This window comes from Rousettus aegyptiacus, unplaced genomic scaffold (assembly GCF_014176215.1).
Source record: "Rousettus aegyptiacus isolate mRouAeg1 unplaced genomic scaffold, mRouAeg1.p scaffold_m13_p_2, whole genome shotgun sequence".
Classification (NCBI taxonomy): domain Eukaryota; kingdom Metazoa; phylum Chordata; class Mammalia; order Chiroptera; family Pteropodidae; genus Rousettus; species Rousettus aegyptiacus.
The window spans coordinates 22,055,182-22,069,608 of NW_023416295.1; the positions used below are offsets into that span (position 1 = coordinate 22,055,182).

The following is a 14,427-nucleotide window of genomic DNA, read 5'->3' on the forward strand; positions in this document are numbered from 1 at the left end:
GAAAATAATTCTGCCAAGGCTATCAGTGCCTTTATACACATAAACCAGAGCTTTCCATCCCAACTCTTTGCTCCCCAAGCTTTCCCTAATAACATAAAGGGCACTGCCACATGCCTAGTAGCTGGAACTAAAAACCTCCATTTGAATTAGCTTGCTCTGGATCAGTTAGCACTTCTCATTATCTCTACCCATTGGTAACCTTACCACATTCTATTCCTTCACTTCTCACTTGTACCACTGCTGGTGCCTTCTGACTTCTCTGTCTCCAGTCTGAATGCCAACTAGTCTATTCTCCCCAAAGCAGCCAGGATAGCCTCTTAAGAGCACTTAACTCCCCTGTTCAGGATCTGCCAAAGGTTTCCCATCAAACGAATAAAAATGTAACTTCTTCCCACAGCCTGCAAACTTACAAGGCCCTATAAGATAGGGCCTTCTATGACCTCATCTTCTAGGTTCCTTCCCTCATTCCTCACTTGGACCAGACTGGCCACCTTGCTGTCCCTTGAACACACAAAACATGTTCCCATCTCAGAATCTTGTATGTGTCCCCTCTGTCTCTAATGCCAGAGCTCCTTATACTTTCCCTCAGTTCAGTCAGTTCAAGGTTCCGATGTTAGTTCTTAAAGAGGCACTTTCTGATCATTCTATCTAAAATAGTAATCCCCTATAATCACTTTACCTTGCTTTATCTTCCTAGTATTTACTACTACCTGAAATAGTCATCTTTCTAAAAACATTCATTAAAAAAAATACTTATGTCTTCCTCACTACAATATAAGCTCCATAATGGTAAGAACTTTACTCCTCTATCCTCAACACTTAGATCTGTAAGGACTATCAGAACTTAAGGGACAAGTCCCCAGAGGCATGGGTAGAGTGGTAGGAAAACCAGGAAGTAATAAAAGAGATGCCAAAATAAGAGAGGTTCAGGAAGGAGAGTGTGGTCACATGCTAAATGCTGCCATTCCATAAATTCCTACTGAATACCAACCTTTTGTCATTATTCTATCTTCTACCCACTTTTTATTCCACACACTTTCTCTGCTTTTGAACAGCTACTCTTAATTCTCTACCTTTAGCTCAGATCCATGCTACAATTCCATATACTGAAATGATTACTAGACACTGACACTCTGCTGTCATGCAGGTACATCAAACTTAACTTATCTACAAAGAACTCCCCCTCTTCAAACCCAGATGTTCTCCTCCCTGTATTGCCTAGCCCTCCATGTGGAAGAACCACTCCTGCCTTTCTCCGCCATGTACTAAGCACTCCAAATGGCTGGTAGCTCCATGAAAAGGCCTGTGTCTGATCCAGTGTCCATTGAAAGGTCTCTATTCAAAAGTACAAGCTGCCTCAGTAAAATTTTAACAATACTAAAGGAGGAGGCACTGACCTGCGTTCTTTCCCTCCAGACCATGCAGTTGACATAGGTTTGCTGTAGGGAGGAGTAATATAATCCCAAACACTTCTCACTAGGATGGGACGTACGTATATTAAAAATAATGAAATCTAAACACAGGAATTCTGCACGGATGATGCAAAGGTCCTTAAACAGATATAGCTTAGGAGGCAACTAGCCAATCCTTTTCAAGTACTACTGGCACTACAATCCTGGGCTGCTTCATAGGCAGGCACGAGAGGACAGCAGGGGTGAATTAACACCCATCATCCATGGAACAGAGAATTTAGGGCTGCTGTTCTCAATCAGGACACACATCAGAATTGCCTGGGGAAAACAGCCTGGGACTCGGCTTAGACCTACACTGAATCAGTCTCTGCCTATGGACCAGATGGTTTTGTTATTGCCCCCATCCTACCCCACCAGCTTACTTTGTATGTGTACATGTGTGTCCTCAGGTGTGGAAGGAGAAACCAGAAATCTCTCCTGCTTCCTTTAATAGCAACCGTTTTGTGATGAGTAAAGCAATGGCAACATTTTAAATCATAATGATTATTAAGCTTGAATGTGTGTATTTTACTTCTTTTGATGTTTCTCTTAATAAAAGTTTTGACGATCACCTACATTTATTTGAAAAACAGAACCATACCCTGTGTACGAGACAGGAAAGATACTAAACAGAAGAAATATCTTACCAAAGTCACTATTGCACATTCAGCTGTTAGCTGTGCAGCACTAAAAAGAGTACGAACAAATCTGTATATAAATTTGTGTTCAGGATCATGCTTGAAATATTCCTCTGGAACTTTTTCTCGCTAAAAGAAAAAATGCAATGTAAGTATCCATTGAAGAAAAATACTTAAATACTCTTACCAAAGCAGTCGTTTATTTGTGCCCACATGCTCCTTAAAATTTGATTGCATTGACATGTCCATTTAGTCTTTTAAATATAAACAAAAGGATCTTAAAGAACCTTAGTGATTCAATACTCACCACCACTTATTAAAGAAAAATAACAGGAACAACCTCAGAAAAGGTATATATGTTCCTTTCTACCTTACCCCCACAAAATTCCATCTAAATGTAAATTATTTTTAGGCTCAAGTCTTGTTGATGACCAAGTCTTCTCTTCAATCAACTTTGAAAAAATATTTTCAGTTTCTTATAATTATAAGGCTCTAAGGCTGTGCTGTTCCTATAAAGTAGTCACCAGCCATATGTCACTATAGAGCATCTGAGGAAGTGAATTTAAAAGATATGTTTTCTGTTATTTGGGTATGTTTACTCACTTTTGCTCACTAATTAATTACACAAAGCTGAAACTGAATTCTTACTGTCATATTCCTTATACAACATTCCTTTTATAAAATAATTAGATATAACGTGGGGTGGGAGAGAAGACTTAAAGATGAATTTTACTTCAAGCTGGAGGAATTTTCTTCCAGTAATTAATTTCAAAGCAAATCAGCATAAAATAAACATAACTGTATAAGAAAAAAATACAACCTCAATTAAATTGAACTTACTGTGAGTGGATGTGATCGCTCATCAAAAATATCCAAGGATCTATTTGCATCTCTATAAAATAAGAACGCTCATTTAAAAAAACTAATTCAGAAATAGTTAATATCTTAGTAACACATCTGCTGGGAGTCTTAAGGAAGGTCAAATGAGCTTAACCTCAACAAAGCAGTTTTACAAATTCTTCTCTTGGATTCTGTAAGAGGGTTTCCTGACCTAATTTTACCCAGCACATCAAATTCTGTGAAATCTTTTGTACAATGACCGGCCTTCCAGAATTGCCTTTATAAGCATCGACCCAACCAGGCAATGTAGTAAACCAAATACATATTTCCACTCCTCTAACCTCACATTGGAACATACAAAAACATTTTATACAGTAGTACTGACGGGCGACGTCTTTAAAATTTTAATGCATGTGAATATGAGATTCATGTTTTTTCCATTTTCCTCTTATTAGTTTCCTACATTATATTCTTATTGTGTGTATCTCTTCTTGTCTCTTAAATGGTTTGAGTTAAAAACTTGTCTTTTTATTTTAAAAGTGACCAGTATTTTGATTTAAAAGTTCACCACACTAAATATACTGTGTTTATTTAAACAGTAGTTCTCCAAGTGTGTTCTGCAGGCCTCTAGGGTTCCCCCCTAGCCTTTTTCAGGAGGCCTGTGAGGTCAAAACTGTTTTTATGGGAACGTTAAGACATTACCTGCTTTTACACTGACATTTGCAATGATTGTATAAACGCAAAAGTGGGTAAAACTGGTTTCTGAGCATAAATCAAAGCAGTGGTAGCAGAATGTACTAGCAGTCATTCTATTCTTCACTGACACAGCAGAAAAAAAAATCTGGTTTTAAGTTAAGAACACCCTTAAAAAAGCAGTAAAAATAGTGGTATTAAACCTTGATCCTCTTTATATTATGAATAAGTGGAAAGTATGTACTACGTATTTCTGCAAACTAAAATATGGCTGTGTTAAAGAAAGGCACTTGTGACTTAGTTGTGAGCAAAACAAGCCACTTTCTTCCTCTTTATTTGATAGTACAACTGTCATTCTCTCAGACATAAACAAAATGAGCCTGTCGCTTCAAGAAAAATAACAAGTATGTTTGTTGGCAAGGATAAAGTTGAAGCTATTAAACTACAAATCAGGATTTGGAAAAACGTGTACCTTCTGTTGTGAGCTTGACAGGCTTTCAACACTTAAAGACTTTTCTGATAAGGTTGGTGGTGATACTAACAAAAATAAGTTTTTGACACTGTATAAGGGAATGTGAAACAATACTTTCCAAACGGCAAATGCAGAATATTATAAAATCACATACAAGTAACAGATCCATGCAGAGTACAAGATAGATCAACGGGTATTAATTTAACAGAGTACTCACTACAACATCCATTGATATGACTTAACATTCCTCTGTAACTAATTTTAGAAACTAGGACTTATGGACTTTTGATACAGTATCAAAGAATATTCACAATTATCTGAAGGCTTTAAAAATTCACCTTTTTCCAGCTATTTCATCTGCATGAAGGTGGGTCTTCTTCATACTGTTTCTTTTAAACAAATATTGAAATGACTAAAATAATTGCAAATGACTGAAGACAGAGTAGACATGAAAATCAGCTGTCTTCTATTAAGGCAGACATTAAAAAGATTTGCAAAAATGTAAATAAGTGACATACTTTCTACTCTTTTGTTGTGGAAAATAATTATTTTTCATTAAAAAATTATATTAATACTATGGCTCCCAATTAGGTGTGATTTTATCCTCCAGGGGACATATGGCAGCCATGGTTAGAGACATTTTTGGTTGTCACAATGTGAGAGGAGAGGGTGCTACTGGCATCTAGTAAGTAGAGGCCAGGGAGCTGCTAAATATCCTATAATGCAAGGCCAATCCCCTACAAGAAAGAATTATCTCAAAATTTTGATAGTAGTATAAAAACCCTGTTTTAACATACGGTAGACTTATTTTTAAGATTTTAATTTCCAATACAGTAAATATCAATATAACCCACATAAACAAATACTCTTTGGGATCCTCAATAACTAGTGTTGAGTACTAAGATACAATCAAATAATTCACTTCAGTAATGTAATAAAGTACTCTACAGCTTACTCAAATAATCTCTACAGTTACTACCTAACACTAAACTTGATAACTTGTAAATTTATTAGCCAGAACAAAAAGACAAGTTTTAAAACTCACCTGTTCTTTATGTGGTAATATATTGCTAAGGTCACACTGTGGAGGAAAAAAAAAAAGTAACAATCGATTTTATCATGTTAAGTCTGAAGACATTTTTTAAAAGAGGTTCAGATGGGGTAGGGGGGAAGATCATCCTAGCTGCCCAATGGCTTTGAAATCCTTATTCAGAACAGTATCATATGGGCACTTTTCCTGTTTTAGTTCTTTGGCTTTTAGTAAAAATAGGAGAACCGAAATGCCAGGTACATGCTATTTGTTAGAAGACAAGTTTCAGCTGATTATTATAATATGCTATTACATATTTCCCCTTCTATCCATAGAACATTTCATCCTGTACAAGTTATATCTATTTGTACACATGCTTAAATTTAAGCCATGCAGTCATTTTTTGTGCTTAAAAAAAAAGTTGTCAGGCCCACCTTTCAGTTGATTCACACTATCCACCTACCCACCCATTTTCCATTATTTCCCTTAAGGTAAATCAAGAGCTCTATACCAAATAAAATCATTTAAATAACTTTTACATAATTATTCGAAAATTTACTAGCAAATATAAGTACCCAAAAAATCAACAGGTCTAGCTATCCTGAAATAAGCAGTGCTATCAATGCAGCATACTACTACACAGTTTAATATTAATAGGAGTTATTTCCAAATTAGTTTTTTAAATATTAATGAGCAGATAGATATAAGTCCTCAGATACTACACAAGTTATTGTATTCCTAAATTACTCACAGTTGTCATATAATAGGCAACAAAAGGGTTCTCTTGGTTAAGTTATATGCTTCTCTTTGCCCTCAGTGTCTAGAATGAAGCTCAAAATTGAGGGAAGGCAAATCTGAATTTCAAAAAATAGGTCTGCAGACTATTAATGCTTGTAAAAAGGCCTATAACATTATTAGCATCAAAGATGGATACTTCTATAGTGCTTCAAACAGTTTCATCTTCAAATTAAGATTTTTAAAATCACTAATTTGAAGCATATAAGCTGAGAAGGACCACTGAACCTTAGATGACATTAATACAACAATGTACTTTACAGATAAGGGAACCAAGGGTTTAAACTGACTTGCCCAAGGTTCTATCGATAGTGAGAAGCAATTCTCTTTCTCCTACACTCTAACCAGGTGGTGGTTCCCAAGTCTGGCTGTACACTGGGATGATCTGAGGAGCTTTAAAAACTACCTGGCTTCCACCCCTAGACATTCTGATCTAACTGGCATTGAGTATGACTTGAGATTGTTTTTAAGGCTCCCTAGGAGATTGCAATGTGCAACAAAGTCTGGGAACAAATGAGTTAAGGTTAAGATCAGAGTCACCCTGGATACTTTGTCCATATAATCATGCTTCACATCTTTCTTTAGCTTATCTAAAGGCTTGTGATTGTGAGAGTGAGTGAGTGTGTTGGAGGAGGGATGGAAGGCATGTGTTGAGAGACATATATTTTGAAAAAAGTTACATAACTGATTCTAACATAGCTCACCCAGCACACTGATAACAATGTACCTCATGGTAAACATTTTTCAAAATCATTCCTAAAAGCCAATTTACTCTATTTAATTTTGTCAGTAAATCTTCATTTCACCAGTAGTGAATACATTGAATGAATATTTTTAAAACTTAACAGCAAATTAAAACTTATGTACTTCTAAAAAATTAGACTAATTTGGTATAGAGGGAGGCATGAATCCTATTTGTCTGAGAAAGGTTAATCTTTAAAACTATTTTTGAAATACTGAAACATCGGAATTTTTTGAATTCAAAAGAAGTTACGGACTGTAGCCAAAGTAGAGTGGTTTTTTTTTTTTACTCATGGACTTAGTGTCTTAGCTAAATAAAAACATTCAGTGACGACTTGATAGGTGCCAAAGCTCAGGATTTTAGAGAGAGACGGAGGCTCAGTTTTTGCTGAAACATAATGTGATCGAGACTTGTTGTGAGAGAAGAAAGTTAACATTAGTATGACTGTGAACTTGCTGTTTTTAATTAAAGTAGTAAGTTACTTAAAATGTAATTGGCAAAAAAAAAAAGCTGGTATATTAGAAACAAGTTTATAAGCTAATTATGTTTTTAAGGCGATGAGGATATTAATAATTTCAAGTAGTATTTCTCAAACTGTGTTCTGGAAAATCAACACTCATAACCTGAGGAGACATTGATAATGTTCCCTGGACAGCCCTACTGGAGATCAGGAAGCTCTACATCCTGTTTTGTTTTGTTTTCTTTTCTTTCTCTCTCTCTCTCTCTTAAATAAGTTTGAAAGGTTAATCCTATCCTGTTTTTAAAAGTGCATCACCAATTGTGGACTATGAAGTGCTCCCAGAAATTAAGGAATAGTTTTCATCATTATGACGCCATTCGTGTTTGCTTAAGTATAAACCTGACTACAGCTATGTTTCTCAAACTTCACCTCTCATTTTTTTTCTGTGATTGACATAGTGTCTTGGAGACATACATTTATACATATATGTAATTAAATTTAATGTATCTATCAAATTAAAACTTCATTTAAACAAATTTAATGCACAAATTGGCTTGAAAAGTTGTTTCTTAAGCCTGGGTTGATGCATTTCCCCCCTTTTGGGGGGAACAGGAAGGAGAAGTAAATTTTCATACAAAAATAGTACAGGGGGAAAAAAGCACAAGAGGGACAATCTGATAAAATCCAATTAAATTTAAATGCAGATACACTCTTGTGCCAGTAGGGGACAAGCTGTTTCTCCTTCGAAGAGTAGCCTCCAAAGTAGTATGAATTCTTTGAGGCTTATATCTCATAAAAAAATACTTTTTCTCTAGAAACATTCAATAAAAGAGTGCCTCTCCTTTTCATTATGTTCAACAATGCCTTTAACAACAGAAATGCATCAAATAAAGATATATACTTTTTCTGGGATTTCTAATTTGCTAATTGGCTTTTCCTTCTTCCATCCACTCTAAGATTAAAATGGAAATTGAAAATTCATATTTAGGTCCTTGAAATCAATGTGTAATTGACACCAGTTTCTTAACCTGATCACTGAAAAGGACAATCAAATGACTGAAATTACATATGGCTGGGATGCTTTAAGCATAAGGGGGTCTGTCACTCAGCCCTTGGCAACCTAGTTGTACTCACCATTTTATTGTGGTTCTAAGATTAGGCTGGCTGACTGTGCTGTCATCTAGAAATATTGTTGAGCATGAGCTATACTTTTTAGTAAGCTGCCCTGGAGATACCTGAAGGGGAAGGGAAATAGAAGAAAATGTCACAGTAAGTTAAACCTATAAAAGTGTATTTTTCCTTGGTTAAAATGTCAAACGCATAAGCATTAAGATTCTAACACTCCATGAATGCTTGAGTGTGATATCATGTGCAGCTCTATAGGAAACCCATTAGATACTCTAGCTTCCACAAATGAGACCTGAGGAATGGGTTATAAATTGCTGCCCTTGATATAGTACCTATAATCAAACCTGGCAAACACCTATTATAAATTCCCTTTATAATAATATAAAAAGTTTAGAATAAGATTTCAGTGGTTTTTTTTCCCCCTCAAGCAATGAAAAGCAGCTGAGATTTCCTATTTCTACTATTAATTTACTACAATAAAACTTAATGCCATATATACTATTGAAGCAAAAGCATTTTATTGCAGGAAATGAAATCTGACAATAAATATGAGTTCAGGAGACAGTGTGACAAAATAAACATTTTTGAGTCAGAGGTGTGTGTGCCAAGGCTGCTCTATCACTAACAAGCTATGGGCCAAAGGTCTCTCTAGGCCTCAGTTCCTTATCTGGAGGATGAAAGAATATTGTTTTAAGATTCTCTCATATCCAAAAACACAGATAAAAAAAACTCTGAGAATTTAACTCTCATTTCATGTTTATAAATAACACTGTCACTACATTACTCATAAGACCCTGAGAATACTGTCCATTCATTTCTAAATTTTATTCTATTCTCAAGTTATCTGACACTCATCAGGATGCTTTCCTGCCTGTCATGCTCCTCTCTGCCTGCAATGAATTTTTTCTTCCTCCCTGTCCTAATAAGCTTAAGCCCCATCTACCTCTAGGATATCTTTGCCAGCAGCCACACTACAAAACTTCTTTCGATTCCGTACACTCACAAGACTATGATACCACTTGTTACATGGTATCAACTGCTCAGAGCACAGAATCTGGGACAAATTAGGAGTTCAACAAGTGTATGACAAATTATTTAAAATCAATTACAACTTGAATATAAATCTTACTACAGATACAAATTAGAATTTATCTGCAGTGGTACTAGAGAGGTGACGATGGTTTTGAGACCCTCTAGAGAATAACACTTTAAAACACTTTAGAAGTATCCATTTATTTGTGAAGAGCCCAACTATAGCATAATAATCAAATACTGAAATAGCCTAAACTATGTTAGGACAATTCTCTTCCTTAAAGGAAAGCCAATAATCAAATACTAGTCACTGTAAGCAGTTATAAGTAATAGCGATCTTTAATATCAGAGAATACCAACAATTTTAATATACTTGGTTTTACTGTATTTTTTTTAAAGCTAATTCAGATGAGCCTTCCTTCCTCATATTAATAAAAAAAATAGGTTTCACCATGCTGTCATACTCTCCCATCAGTATTCCCCACAAATACACAAAAGATGGGGCAGGGAGAAAATCTAGGTGATGCCCTTTAAAACAGAGAGCATTTTAGAAATGCCAGTAAGTCAATAATCAGAAATATCCACATATTATATAAAACACCATTTTGCTCGTCTCACAAGTTTTGCTGCAAAGCCACTTATATATTTTTGAAAAGTGTCACTATTTAGAGGAATAAATTCGCCTTCAAGCTAGAAATGTTTTATCTATATTAAAATTCTTTTTGTTCCTTAAGCTATTCAGTTAACATATAATTACTCTTGGAATCTCAAAACACAAATACAGCATGAAAAATGAAAATTCATTCAAGTAGTTTTATTCTAAATGTAAGGTTATTTTTCTTAACATCACCACTATAAAGGTGTATATGGTATATATCACACCATAATAAAGTTAATTCTGACCAAAAACTTATATACTGGAGAGCAAAAATAGGGAGGGAATGCACCAAACTTGGTAAAGCTTCAGGTGATATTTGCTTTCATTTTCCTGTTGAAAAACTTTTTTCTATTATGAATGCATATTGGTTTGTCTTTGAAAATATTAGTGCTAAAACATTTAAAAATTTTAATTAGAATGGTCTTACAGCCCAATGGGGGAGGGTTCAATTAGTTAATCAACAACTTACAGTCTACTGGCTAGATCCAACCAAAGAAACACTGAACATTTCCCCCATCAGTCTGGGCCAACTCCCAAACATTCAATCTTTTCAGTATCAAGTATCTACTATTCATTAGAGGATGGTTGAATTAAGCCTCTGCGCAAAGCCTGACTGGATATACTGGCTGCCTGCAGGTTACTTTTCTCTCATCTTGCTTGAAAATTAAGATAATTTTCCTTATGGTTAAAGCTTTACCACTGCTGGCTCACAACCTCAATAAACTACACTGACGAATATAAGGATATAAAATGAAAATACTAAAAAAATATAAACCAAACAGCCAAAAACACTGTTGATGGTTTAGTGTTTATATATAATATTTCAACTGGTGCTAGAATAGACAGGAACAAAGAACAGTACTTTCTTAATTCATTCACCATGAATGACAGAATAGGTGGACTTTTACAAGCTCTGTAAGAAAGAAAAGGGGACTTGGTAGACTTAACATTCAATGGTAAAGACTAGGAAAATAATCATACCTAGATGTTTAATAAGTCACAACCTAAACCTTACCATCAAAGGTCAAGTATCTGTTGAAATCCTGCCCCTGCCCATTATGCCTACTGCCTCATTTTAACCCATTAAAAAATGAAGCTGAAGTTTGCTTTTCTCTCTCTACTTTTTCATAAGTTTGGACATTAAGAATTAATGACTTTAAATTGACTTGAAAATTTCTAAAACTTTATGCATTAATAAAAACTGCACCATCTATGTTGCACATTAATAGGACAGTATGGCAGGGTGCACAGTTTAATCAAGGCCTTAGTAAATAAGTACAATATGCTAATTATAGGTATAACCAAAAAATATTCTCTGTAATATGCTAATTAGAGGTATAAACAAAAAATATTTTCTGAATATCATTAATTCTATTCAATTAAATCTTTAAACTTTGATTTACACTTTAATTTTAAGTTCTAAGTTAAACATTGTGGAGTGGCCACAAATCTATTTCCTCTCCCCTTCGTTTCAGAGATATCCTACTAGAATTAAAGGCATTTTTAAAAGTTTATACACAATACAGGATAAACGGCAGATGATTTTTAAGGTTTAAAAGCTAAAGACTAGATAAAGGAGTGGTAACTGACACAGCAGAACAGAGGAAGCACAATCTTGGTGCCAACAGAATGGCCAGAACCCAAGGCAGGCTTGGCATTTAGAGGCTTGGCCCACAAATCCTGGCAGTGAGGCCTGTTACACTTAACTAAAACTCTGCTTGTTCCTGGTGCTTCCAATTATATCTTGAGATAACCAGGAACCTCCACACATTTAGGGGAGGCCAATAACCAATGAGTGATATCAAAACAGGAAGAAGGAAATTAATGGAAGTGATAAAATTCAGGAACAAATGAAAATTAAAAAAGAAAAAATTCTTAAACAACCTCGGAAAGACAAGAAATTGCACCGGTGAAAGAATCAAATGCTATTAAAAAAAGAATGACAGAATTTAAGAGAACTCTATAAATTAAAAATAAGATAAACAAAACAAACTGTTCGATAGAAGGGTTGGTGCATAAAGTTAAGGAATTCACCAAGAAGTAAAAAAAAGACAAAATGGAAAATAAGAGGATGAAACAAATTAAGAGATCTGTGCGGGAATACTGATCTAAAAGTTCCAACATCTAAATAACAGGAATACTAGAAAAATGAAGAAACAGAAAAAATACCAAATAATCAAAAAAAAATTCTCTGAAAGATCTGCAGACTTAATGACCCCAATAGATTAGAATAAAAAGATCCATACCAAACCATATTTTGAAATTTCTGAATCCCAGGGACAGAGAAGGTACCAAAAGCTTCCAGAGCAGGAAAGGATGGGGGTAGGGGGATGACTAAAATTGGTACCGTACAAATGTATCATACAATGTCAACAGATTTAAGAGAACACTATAAATGAGAAAATAGTAGAAATGTCTTCAGGACTGCAAAAAATTAGTTTCAACCTAGAATTCTATACTTTATCAAATAGGAGGCATTTTAGAATGGCTAGATCTCTAAAAAAGTCTGCCCATTCACCCTTTCCTAGAAAAATGTGCTCCAGTAAAACAAGGGAGTACATGACAGAGGGAAACATAGAATCTAGGACATAGAGGATCCAACATAAGAGAGCAGTTATGTGAGATCCCAGAGCAGTTATGACTTTGAAGAGATATGACAGGAAAACAGACACAGAGCAGGCCTAGGGAAAACCTTCAGTCTGTACTGGAGTAGGATAACAACAGGCTGAGGATTACTGTTTCCAAGAAAAAAATGGAGCAGATGTGTTTAGTAGATGGAAAATATTTTTGATAGGCATGTGACAAATGTAACATTTTGGGGGAAAAATAGCTATTAAAAAACAGACAAGTGAATACAGTCAGGAAATTAATTCTACACATGCAAAACTGAAGAATTACTAGGTATTAAGATAGCATAAATGTAGTATTCCTGAGAGCCATCTTTCTCTGTCAAATTACTAGTTAGGTACCAAAAATATTTTTTGAAAGCTGGGAGACCAGCCTACTTACTTACTGCATATGGCTATGTGTGATCATGTTGGCTAGAAAGGGGGGATCGTCCTGGAGAAGTGCAGAAGCACTCAGGTTTCAGTAATATTTAAGAAAAAGAATGAAGGGTGTACAAGGAAGAAGCACAGCCAGAGAACTATATGGCAAAGAACAATATTTGCATAGTCATTATAATGTAAACATTCATTTTTATTTTATAACAACCATGATACATGCTGAAGGAACAGAAGGAGAGAATTAAGTCCATGGTAAAGTGAGGCAGCTAAGCTTCCACCTGCTATGACAGGAAATCAAGAGCTAAAAATTAACTTAGCTATTATGCTTTTGTTACTAAATAAAATTTAAAAATTAAGGCAGATCTTTATACCACAACCATGCTATTGAGATTTAACTATCAGAACCTTTAAAAAAATGGGCATTACTAAGACAAAGACTTTCCTGACTATGCACATTTAGTAATGAGGAAAATAGAAGAGATTCAGAAAAATCTACAAAAACAGGTCCAGTGTAATGAAACTGAGTCCATTATATTTTTTAGCAATCATGGCAGACATACTTTTAATTCAAACTATTACTTTCTTAACTTTTCAACTCTTTACTTACATGGTTTAAATGGTTGCTCTTCCTCTTTTCTCGCACTGAGAATAAAAAAAATTAACTGATCAATTCTGATACAAATGCCATAGAAAAATAAAAGTAGTTACTAATTATGTGACGGATTACCAACATACGAAATGAGACAAAATTCTATTTCATTTTTTAATAATTTCCAAAGTTTATAATTTAAATCACCTGACAAGATGGATCCCATAAAGTAAAATGTAAAACCTTAGTTTTACTTTCTGACCTAACAAATAGTCTGTATTAGGTACAAATGAAAGACTCTCCATGTACAAAATAAAAAGACAAAGCAAATTAGACCAGGTGAGAAACTGAGCTAATAAAAAAGTTTTCCTGTTCCACATCTGAGCCACTACTCAGTAGTAACCTCTAATTCTACTTTTATACCCAGCTTACCTGAATTATCGGGATCTAACATTTGACAGCTCTAAGACTCTCTAGATGTACCTACATTCCTGGAAGCATCCTGAACCACTTACAGGTAATCAACTAAAATACCTTCCTAAAAAACAAAAGGCTCTTTATTCAATTGGAAAGTAACCTATCTTAAATGTAAATTTGAAAAGGTGTGTGCTAACCTAACTGAACATGGGTACAAGCACGCACAAACATTTTGCTCTAACAAAGGCCAAAGAGGGTCTTGGGCTGCACCTTGCTTCCCACACTGCCTCCTTTAATGCGGGATGAGCATCATAAGCACGCATTTTTTACGACTAAAGAGAAAGTGGTTGGGGTGGTTTTTCTTTTACCGTCTGCACTCTCTACATGTGAGCAGCCCATGGCTCTGGAAGAAACTGAGAAATACAGCAATCCTAACCAAAAATGATTGGCCCAAGACAGGAAAAGTACACAAGGAAA

At 35.0% G+C, this 14,427-nt stretch overlaps 1 protein-coding gene across 2 annotated transcripts in view; it reads right to left on the reverse strand.

The window, feature by feature from the left end:
- Positions 1–14,427, reverse strand: part of CCNYL1 (cyclin Y like 1) — a 33,734-nt gene that overhangs the window by 8,399 nt on the left and 10,908 nt on the right. Inside the window, exons 3-7 of one of the 2 annotated variants that reach the window (XM_016135042.2) lie at positions 13,552–13,586; positions 8,256–8,356; positions 5,140–5,175; positions 2,930–2,981; positions 2,099–2,218 (exon numbers count right to left, since the gene is read on the reverse strand). In XM_016135042.2, the coding sequence (XP_015990528.1) occupies positions 2,099–2,218; positions 2,930–2,981; positions 5,140–5,175; positions 8,256–8,356; positions 13,552–13,586 (344 nt within the window). The remainder of the gene's footprint in view (positions 1–2,098; positions 2,219–2,929; positions 2,982–5,139; positions 5,176–8,255; positions 8,357–13,551; positions 13,587–14,427) is intronic. The other variant, XM_016135043.2, reaches the window with a different exon arrangement.